Genomic DNA, 11,114 nt, shown 5'->3' on the forward strand with positions numbered 1-11,114 from the left:
TTTCAGCTATACAGGCTGTTGAGGGCTTGATCTGTTCAACTCTTCAAGGACATCCCTGCTTGTTCTCAACTTTTTTTTATAACATTTATACTTTTTAATCTATTCAGCTTTATATTTTGCAATACAAGTCAATGGGAGCTCAAAGTGCTGAGTCAATGACACTGACTTGGAGTGCCATCTGGTGGTTCATAAAATGCAGCGCAATTGGGACATGCCCCAACATAACTCCCCTCTCTTTCTCTCTCCCCCTCGCCTTCTCCCTCTCTGTCTCTCTCCCCTCCCCCTCTCTATTGCCCCCCCCTGCCCACACATGTTCACACCTACTTGTTTTACCTACTTTGTGGGGTCCACATCTTTAATGAGTTCAGCATACTTTCAGCTAGCAAAGTCATTCAGCTATCAAAATGTTCAGCTCTTCAGGGACAGTCATTTCTAAACTTCATACTTTTGAAATATTTAGCTTTATTTTGACAGTCTTGCCCCATTCAAATGAATGGGAAAATTCTACTTCAGCATAATCTTTCATCTATCAATAATCAACTCTTCAAGTACATTCATGCTTCTCTTTCGAAGTTTTCTAAACTTCAAATTTTTAAAATATTTAGCTTTATTTTGAAAATCTTGCTCTATTCAAATGAATGGGAAAATTCTACTTCATACTTTCAGCTATTTCAGCTATCAAAATGTCCAGCTTTTCAAGGACATTCACACTACTATTCAGAAGTTTTCAAAACTTCATACATTTTAAATATTTAGCTTTATTTTGAAAATCTTGCCCCATTCAAATGAATGGGAAAATTCTACTTCAGCATACTTTCAGCTATTAAAATGTTAAAGCTTCTCTTCGGATGTTTTCTGAACTTTGTACTTATGATATATTTAGCCTTATTTTGAAAATCTTGCTCCATTCAAATGAATGGGAAAATTGTAATTCAGCATAATTTCAGCTATCAAAATGTTCTGCTCCTTCAGGACATTCATGCTTCTCTTCAGACATTTTCTAAACTTCAAATTTTTCAAATATTTAGCTTTATTTTGAAAATCATGCCCCATTCAAATGAATGGGAAAATTCTACTTCAGCATACTTTCAGCTATTTAAAGTATTAAAATGTTCAACTCTTCAACGACATTCATGCTGCTTCTATTCAGAAGTTTTCTAAACTTCATACTTTTAAAATATTTAGCTTTATTTTGAAAAAATTGCCCTATTTAAATGAATGGGGAAATTTTACTTCAGCTTATTTTCAGCTAGCAAAACCATTCGTGTCAAAATGTTCAGCATTTTCAGGGTGATCTTTCAGCACTCAGCATCCATACGCATTTTCTTCAGAAAATGCAATTTTCTAGTTACCATTTACATTTTAGGTTTAATTTCAATAGCAACACTAGTAGTCCTCAGCGGGTAGGACTGCTCTGACAGATGCATGCACGCACACACACACACACACACACCCCTACTTGTTTTACCTATTTTGTGGGGACCAACGGGAAAATTTTTACATCTCCATAAGTTCAGCACACTTCCAGCTAGAAAAGCTGTCCAGCTCTTTGAGGACATTCATACTTGTATTATTCTTTTTTGTAACCTTTATAGTTTTTACAATATTCAGCTTTTTTTCAGCAAATTTTGCCTTATTGAAATGAATGGACAAACTTTTCACATCTTACGTTAAGCATATTTTCAGCTAAAAAAAAAAACAATTTTAACTGTTAATTATTCAGAAGGTCTTCAGCTATTCATACTGTAAACTGCTTTTTGATATGTTTTTTGTTTTGGTTTTTTTTTTTTTGCATAATTGCCATTTTTGTTCAATTTCAGTAGCCACACTAGTAGTTCTCAGGGTGTAGGATGACTCTCTCTCACACACACACACTCGTATTCTCTCTCTCTCTCTCAGGTATCAAAATGTTCAGCTCTCCAAGGACACTCTTGCTTGTATTTATTGCATCTCATCCTTCAGCTTATTCAACAAAGAACTTCAGCTATTTCTACTCATGCTTCAGCTGTTTCAGCAATTGATTTCAGGCATTTTTAGGGCGATCCTTCAGCATATCAGCATCCACACACATTTTTGACAGGAAATGCATTTCTCTAGTTTGTTCTTACGCTTCCATTTGTCCTTGGTGAGGGCAGGCCCTTGCTCGTGAAATGGAGACAATCTAATTATCTCAAGTTTGGGAGCGGGACCTAAAAAACTGAGGTGGTGCAGTATCTTCCATCCCTGATGATAACTTGCAACAGGTTTAATAAGTATCCCCCTAGATGAAAGTCCAAATTAAAGTCACTTACATGCCATGCTTGTCTTCTAGGTCATAAAGATTTTGGAGGAGTGTTTTGGCTGTTCTCTGAACTCTGCAGGATACAAGGTGCTGCCTTCTTATCTACGAATTATTCAAGGAGATGGTATTGACCTCAGCTCAGTGGATGAGGTAAAAAGAAATTTGATTGTTGTACTGTGCTAGCTTTAATTTAAATATTCTTTAGACATCTTATTTAGTATGTTATATTGTATCATTCCATTCTGTTGCAGATACAATTTTCCTGTTTTTATCATTAATTTAAGTGTAGGCCTTTTTCACAATGACTTCATCTAACGTTCTCTGTCTGGGGCTATTGGGTATCAGCATTTTGGGTTTAGTGCTGCACTGGAGTGCATGAAATAAGGGCAAAACTGGAGTCCAGCATTTCTGTGAAGTTACAGTGCCTTGCGAAAGTATTCGGCCCCCTTGAACTTTGCAACCTTTTGCCACATTTCAGGCTTCAAACATAAAGATATAAAACTGTAATTTTTTGTGAAGAATCAACAACAAGTGGGACACAATCATGAAGTGGAACGAAATTTATTGGATATTTCAAACTTTTTTAACAAATAAAAAACTGAAAAATTGGGCGTGCAAAATTATTCAGCCCCCTTAAGTTAATACTTGGTAGCGCCACCTTTTGCTGCGATTACAGCTGTAAGTCACTTGGGGTATGTCTCTATCAGTTTTGCACATCGAGAGACTGAAATTTTTGCCCATGCCTCCTTGCAAAACAGCTCGAGCTCAGTGAGGTTGGATGGAGAGCATTTGTGAACAGCAGTTTTCAGTTCTTTCCACAGATTCTCGAGTGGATTCAGGTCTGGACTTTGACTTGGCCATTCTAACACCTGGATATGTTTATTTGGGAACCATTCCATTGTAGATTTTGCTTTATGTTTTGGATCATTGTCTTGTTGGAAGACAAATCTCCATCCCAGTCTCAGGTCTTTTGCAGACTCCATCAGGTTTCCTTCCAAAATGGTCCTGTATTTGGCTCCATCCATCTTCCCATCAATTTTAACCATCTTCCCTGTCCCTGCTGAAGAAAAGCAGGCCCAAACCATGATGCTGCCACCACCATGTTTGACAATGGGGATGGTGTGTTCAGGGTGATGAGCTGTGTTGCTTTTACGCCAAACATAACGTTTTGCATTGTTGCCAAAAAGTTCGATTTTGGTTTCATCTGACCAGAGCACCTTCTTCCACATGTTTGGTGTGTCTCCCAGGTGGCTTGTGGCAAACTTTAAACGACACTTTTTATGGATATCTTTAAGAAATGGCTTTCTTCTTGCCACTCTTCCATAAAGGCCAGATTTGTGCAGTATACGACTGATTGTTGTCCTATGGACAGAGTCTCCCACCTCAGCTGTAGATCTCTGCAGTTCATCCAGAGTGATCATGGGCCTCTTGGCTGCATCTCTGATCAGTCTTCTCCTTGTATGAGCTGAAAGTTTAGAGGGACGGCCAGGTCTTGGTAGATTTGCAGTGGTCTGATACTCCTTCCATTTCAATATTATCGCTTGCACAGTGCTCCTTGGGATGTTTAAAGCTTGGGAAATCTTTTTGTATCCAAATCCGGCTAGTATTAAAATGTTCAACTCTTCAACGACATTCATGCTGCTTCTATTCAGAAGTTTTCTAAACTTCATACTTTTAAAATATTTAGCTTTATTTTGAAAAAATTGCCCTATTTAAATGAATGGGGAAATTTTACTTCAGCTTATTTTCAGCTAGCAAAACCATTCGTGTCAAAATGTTCAGCATTTTCAGGGTGATCTTTCAGCACTCAGCATCCATACGCATTTTCTTCAGAAAATGCAGTGTCGTAACTCAACATAACGTCTCCACATTTATGACCTTTTAAATCATGTTTGTTCACCATATTACTACATTCATTATATTACCATACTCCCAGTGGTATCAGCACAAGAGGGCACATAGACTACACCAATTTTACTGGGAATTACAAGAAATATATGCCATCAAAACATTAAAGATGCTACCATTACACAGAAACTGCACATAGGGATGTAAATTTTGCAGCATGGGTTTTATTTTTATATTTTGGCTGTCACTGCTGCTTTACTGGCATGTTTCATTGCTGCTCACAGCTTTACAGATGAGTGCCAAGCAGTAAAAAAATTATACAGGTTTTCAACTGCTGTACTTGCTTGTCCAGAAGTTATCTAGTTATCTTAAAACACTTATTTGGAAGTAAAATGCAAGTAGTACTGCCTTCAATTACTCAGTTACAATCAACATCTAATAACGGACAGCTAGCACAATAGGAAAATGCTGACCTTTGATCTCATTTCCAAGTAACTGGCATCACGAATTTACTTGAAATATTGGCTTTTTGGCCCTACTATCCTTAAGGCAAACCATGACAGCAAGACCCAGGTTGTGTTTTCCTTTAAAGATGCAATAAATCTTTGCATTGTCCTGCTGTAAGCTCTGCTGCAGACCACTGTGTCCAAACTGTACGAGTACAAGTGTGTTTTGTTATGGTTAAAACAAAGATGTAAAATGTTTGTGGTTAAAGCCTTACTGTGTCTGTTTTCTGAAGATTCTTCAGAAGCTGAGTGATGAAGGCTGGAGTGCTGAGAATGTCTTCTTTGGCTGTGGCAGCGCTTTGCTTCAGAAACTCAATAGAGATACACTCAGCTGTGCCTTCAAGTGCAGTTATGTGGAAACTAATGGCAAGGGGGTGAGTCGACTTGACTGGGATGCTTTGACATGACCCTGTTTAAAATGAAGCTTGAGTTTAAGATTTTCACATTTCAACAGATTGTTGTTAATAAACATGACCTTACTGGTAGAATAATTAATAAAAAAATAAAAAAAAAACTTCATAGTCTGACTGTCAACAAAGCTCTGGTGTAACAGTCAAATCTGCAAACTTGGTTGATTTGAACTCTTTCCTAGTGAGCAACTGAAATAAACGGTTGTGAGACAATCAAAGTCACGAGCTTTTACCAACATATTATGCAGCTGTAACATTTATGAACTGCTCCTAACATTATGCAAGCCAAATAAAATGATCTTGTTCCAGGATGACTTCACAAATTTTCAAGAATGTATTTAAACAAGTCAGGTGCCCATGTCCTGTACACTCAGTTTTTGAGTGTAATCTTTCCTCCTGCTTCAGAGGGAAGGACCAAATCTGCAGTCATTCTGTGCAGAAATGTCAAAGGTCAAAGTGTTTATTTGTTATATGCACAGTTAGGAAATGTGTTTCCCTGTACAATGAAATTCTTACTTTGCTGTCCACATGAATGCCACAAAATAAAAATGAAATATAAAGTAGATAAATAAGCAACACAAAATCTAAGGCACTTTAAGCAGCAAATGCAGCAATATAATAAAGATATATAAGAATATAACAGACAATGTATGCTGCATGGGAGCAGCATGTGCAGCAGTCAACAGTCAATGTGCAATTATGCATGTGCAAACTGAGAATGTAAACGGTACAGGTCGACAGTACATGATGTGTTTCCTGGTAACAAACTCCTCAGCTGTTTATGAGTCTGATGGTAGAGGGAAAGAGTTTTTCAGTCTGGAGGTCCTACACTTCACACTTCTGAACCTCCGGCCAGCGGGTAGGGAGGCGAACAGTCCATGCTGGGGGTGGGTGGGATCTTTGAGGATTGAGGCAGCTTTCCTATGCACCCTGCGGTGGTAAATGCTCTGCAGAGATGGCAGTGGAGTCCTGGTTAACACATACAGGGGATGGGAAATGGCATGTGTGGTGTTAAGTGTCCAAGTGAGGTCCTCACTGATGTGGATGCGCAGGTATTTGAAGCTGCTCACCCTCTCCACTTCTAGCCCCCGGATGAACAGTGGCCGATGAGATCTCCTCTTTGTCCTCATGTCCACTATCATCTCCTTCGTCTTGTCCGTGTTTAGGCTGAGATTACTGTCCTTGCACCATGACAGCAGACCGGCCACCTCCCTCCTGTAGGCTGCTTCATCCCCGCCAGTGATGCGACCTATCACTGCGGTGTCGTCCGCGAACTTCAGGATGATGTTGTCTTTGTGGGAGGCGACACAGTCGTGGGTGAACAGGATGTAGAGGATGGGGCTGAGGACACATTCCTGTGGGGCGCCAGTGTTTGTAACAATGCCGGCTGAAATCCTATTGCCTATTTAGTGAGGGGTGTTTTATTAAATAGGGGTGGTGGACTAAGACACAACTTGTCTTCCATCTACAATCCTGTTTTGAGATCTCTGTCCAAACATGCCCATCAGGACAATAGGCGTCAGTCGACAGGGGAGGGTTCAAAGACAGCTAACGACTCTCACCGATACTGGGCTATAACGACTCAGTCGTTAAGGAACATTGTTGGCCATCAAAAGACTGAAACACCACCGAGGGGGATAAATATCTCCAGCTCAACACCAGTCAGTCAGAACTGATGAAGCCTCTCTGATGAGAGGTGAAACATCTTCGACCTAGAAATCTAGTCCAGTTGATTTTTTCTAAGTTTTTTCAGTTTACTATGACCTGGATGACACTGCACAGACACTTTGTCTTAAGAATTTGCTATTGGAGAATCTTGGGACCCACCTGTCCCTACTTTGCACCTTTTTGCTTTATGATTAATGGCAAACCTATAAAATGAAAACAGTAAATATTATAATAACAAAAATAAGTCCTTCCCTTTGTGACAATGTATTTGTCAACAGTAAAGGTACAGTACTTGCTAATATCTTGCTTGTGAGTTGCTCTGTAATACATATCTGTTGGCTAAGACACCCATACCTATTCGCATGAAAACTGTCTTTTCCATTATATTAATTGTTATATCTGTAGTAGATAATTTAAAAAAAAAGTTTGACCAAAGAGGCCAAAGATGCTTTTTTTTTGTCTGTGTCAGGGGCACAGGTAATCCCCATAAAGGCTGCCACCCCTCTTGTTTATGAGATTGTGAGCCAATTGATGTCAGTGAGTTGTCTTTAAACTAGTTTTATGTCTCCTGCCAGATGGATGTGTACAAGCAGCCAGTGACCGACCCATCCAAGGGGTCAAAGAGGGGCCGATTATCACTGAGGAGAAACTCTGATGGTTTCTTAGAGACAATAGAGAGAGGAGCAGGCAAGCCTGAGGAGGTTAGTCCAGCATTTCATTTTTAACTCGCTTTGATATGAAATGTGTTTTTTCATCGTTTTCAGTTTAGTACTTTTTCAAGCTTATTTTATGATGTTTTTCCATCAGCGCAGTTCAGCCCGATTTTATCATGTGGAGCAAGGCGAAATGGGTTTACCTTCATTTCCATCCATTTCTAACATCGGGGGTAATTATGCTGACTGATGCTCATCCGGCCCTGGGTCGAGTGGGGCAGAACCGGCTCATCAAGACGTGATTGGCTGAAATGTTATGCTGAGGAAACATCCTTACACATTCAGTATTTACTTTTTATCCATAATTTTAATGCAGCATGATTTGAAAATGATGTGGAAGATAATGTGTTTTACAGTGCAGGGGAAACACAACTGCACTTGCATGAGAGCAGCTTAGTACAACCACCACACACACCATGCTGGGCAGGAGAGGTTGAAAAACATTAATATTAAGAAACTGTTTAATAAGTAAAAACTGATTCTTCAAAAATTGAATATTTTTATTTATTCTTACTGTGCTGGTCAAATTGTTTATTCACAATATGTGGCTAGCTTATTGACATTAGGTTCTCAGAGACTGTTTCATAGTAGATGGCACCTAAAAGCACAGTTCCCTGTCCAACTAGAAATCAAATCAAATTTTATTTGTATAGCGCCAAATCACAACAAAAGTCATCTCAGGACACTTTACAGAGTAAGGTCTAGACCTTACTGTTATCACTATTATTACAGAGGGAAAACCCAACAAATCCCCCTTGAGCAAACACTTGGCGACAGTGGGGAGGAAAGACTCCCTTTGACGGAAGAAACCTCCGACAGACCCCGGCTCTTGGTGGACGGCCTTCTGCCTCGACCGGTTGGAGTGAGTGGATAGAGGAGCGAGAAAAGAAGAAAAGCAACAGGACACAACAAACAATCAAACACTGGTCAGGTTGATGTGGCCGGTGACTGCTCATCAAAAACATAGAGCTCCAGGGCCAGGGCTACCTGTAGAAAAGTACAAGGAGAGAGAGAGAGGACACACTACGGGAGAGAGGAGACACAAAGTTAGTGATGTGTAATGGTGGCATATAGAAGCATAGGCAGAGAGGAAAGGAGAGGAGAGGGGAGGGGAGGAGAGAAACTCAGAGCATCATGGGGCCCCCCAGCAGCCTAGGCCTATAGCAGCATAACTAAGGGGAGGCTGATCCAACCCTAACTATAAGCTTTATCAAAAAGGAAAGTCTTAAGTCTAATCTTAAAGGTAGAGAGGGTGTCCGCCTCCCGAACTGAGACTGGGAGTTGGTTCCATAGGAGAGGAGCTTGATAGCTAAAGGCTCTGCCTCCCATTCTACTTCTGTGGACTCTAGGAACCACAAGTAAACCTGCACTCTGAGAGCGAAGTGCTCTGTTAGGATGATAAGGCTCTACGAGGTCTTTAAGATACGATGGAGCCTTGTCATTAAGGGCTTTGTATGTTAGGAGAAGGATTTTAAATTCTATGCTGAATGTTACAGGGAGCCAGTGGAGAGAAGCTAATATGGGAGAGATATGATCTCTCTTGCTAGTTCCTGTCAGTACTCTGGCTGCAGCATTTTGGATTAACTGGAGGCTGTTTGGGGAATTATTGGGACATCCTGATAGTAAAGAGTTACAGTAGTCCAGCCTGGAAGTAACAAATGCATGGACCAGTTTTTCAGCATCACTTTGAGACAGGATGCTCCTGACTTTTGCAATATTGCGCAGGTGAAAGAAGGCAGATCTAGAGACTTGGTTTATGTGTGATTTAAAGGACATATTCTGATCAAAGATGACTCCAAGGTTCCTCACAGTAGTACTGGAGGCAAGAGCTACAGTGCCTTGCGAAAGTATTCGGCCCCCTGGAACTTTGCGACCTTTTGCCACATTTCAGGCTTCAAACATAAAGATATAAAACTGTAATTTTTTGTGAAGAATCAACAACAAGTGGGACACAATCATGAAGTGGAACGAAATTTATTGGATATTTCAAACTTTTTTAACAAATAAAAAACTGAAAAATTGGCCGTGCAAAATTATTCAGCCCCCTTAAGTTAATACTTGGTAGCGCCACCTTTTGCTGCGATTACAGCTGTAAGTCACTTGGGGTATGTCTCTATCAGTTTTGCACATCGAGAGACTGAAATTTTTGCCCATGCCTCCTTGCAAAACAGCTCGAGCTCAGTGAGGTTGGATGGAGAGCATTTGTGAACAGCAGTTTTCAGTTCTTTCCACAGATTCTCGATTGGATTCAGGTCTGGACTTTGACTTGGCCATTCTAACACCTGGATATGTTTATTTGTGAACCATTCCATTGTAGATTTTGCTTTATGTTTTGGATCATTGTCTTGTTGGAAGACAAATCTCCATCCCAGTCTCAGGTCTTTTGCAGACTCCATCAGGTTTCCTTCCAGAATGGTCCTGTATTTGGCTCCATCCATCTTCCCATCAATTTTAACCATCTTCCCTGTCCCTGCTGAAGAAAAGCAGGCCCAAACCAGGATGCTGCCACCACCATGTTTGACAATGGGGATGGTGTGTTCAGGGTGATGAGCTGTGTTGCTTTTACGCCAAACATAACGTTTTGCATTGTTGCCAAAAAGTTCGATTTTGGTTTCATCTGACCAGAGCACCTTCTTCCACATGTTTGGTGTGTCTCCCAGGTGGCTTGTGGCAAACTTTAAACAACACTTTTTATGGATATCTTTAAGAAATGGCTTTCTTCTTGCCACTCTTCCATAAAGGCCAGATTTGTGCAGTATACGACTGATTGTTGTCCTATGGACAGAGTCTCCCACCTCAGCTGTAGATCTCTGCAGTTCATCCAGAGTGATCATGGGCCTCTTGGCTGCATCTCTGATCAGTCTTCTCCTTGTATGAGCTGAAAGTTTAGAGGGACGGCCAGGTCTTGGTAGATTTGCAGTGGTCTGATACTCCTTCCATTTCAATATTATCACTTGCACAGTGCTCCTTGGGATGTTTAAAGCTTGGGAAATCTTTTTGTATCCAAATCCGGCTTTAAACTTCTCCACAACAGTATCTCGGACCTGCCTGGTGTGTTCCTTGTTCTTCATGATGCTCTCTGCGCTTTAAACAGACCTCTGAGACTATCACAGTGCAGGTGCATTTATACGGAGACTTGATTACACACAGGTGGATTCTATTTATCATCATTAGTCATTTAGGTCAACATTGGATCATTCAGAGATCCTCACTGAACTTCTGGAGAGAGTTTGCTGCACTGAAAGTAAAGGGGCTGAATAATTTTGCACGCCCAATTATTCAGTTTTTTATTTGTTAAAAAAGTTTGAAATATCCAATAAATTTCGTTCCACTTCATGATTGTGTCCCACTTGTTGTTGATTCTTCACAAAAAATTACAGTTTTATATCTTTATGTTTGAAGCCTGAAATGTGGCAAAAGGTCGCAAAGTTCAAGGGGGCCGAATACTTTCGCAAGGCACTGTAAAAATTACTGCAGGTAGTGCAATGTAGGCCTAACTTCACAAAGGTTTATTCAGCTACTGTACAATGCTGACAAAATACTAAAGTACAGCTAAAGCTTATATATGTAAGGCTCCTGACAAAGGATCTCCCAGTTCTCCCAGGTCATTTTTCACAGAAACACCTTTTTATATTACAGTCCACACCAACAACACAGTAGTTTTGGAAAATAACTAAGTACATTTACT

The 11,114-nt window shown here is 40.3% G+C and overlaps 1 protein-coding gene across 2 annotated transcripts in view; it reads left to right on the forward strand.

The window, feature by feature from the left end:
- The window catches only part of nampt2 (nicotinamide phosphoribosyltransferase 2), an 83,181-nt gene that overhangs the window by 67,353 nt on the left and 4,714 nt on the right, over window positions 1-11,114 (forward strand). For both annotated transcript variants that reach the window (XM_020585942.1, XM_020585943.1), the window contains 3 exons: window positions 2,312-2,431; window positions 4,869-5,009; window positions 7,289-7,414. In XM_020585942.1, coding sequence (XP_020441598.1) covers window positions 2,312-2,431; window positions 4,869-5,009; window positions 7,289-7,414 — 387 coding nt within the window. The remainder of the gene's footprint in view (window positions 1-2,311; window positions 2,432-4,868; window positions 5,010-7,288; window positions 7,415-11,114) is intronic.

The sequence above is a fragment of the Monopterus albus genome, unplaced genomic scaffold, assembly GCF_001952655.1.
Source record: "Monopterus albus unplaced genomic scaffold, M_albus_1.0 scaffold388.1, whole genome shotgun sequence".
Taxonomy (NCBI): Eukaryota; Metazoa; Chordata; class Actinopteri; order Synbranchiformes; family Synbranchidae; genus Monopterus; species Monopterus albus.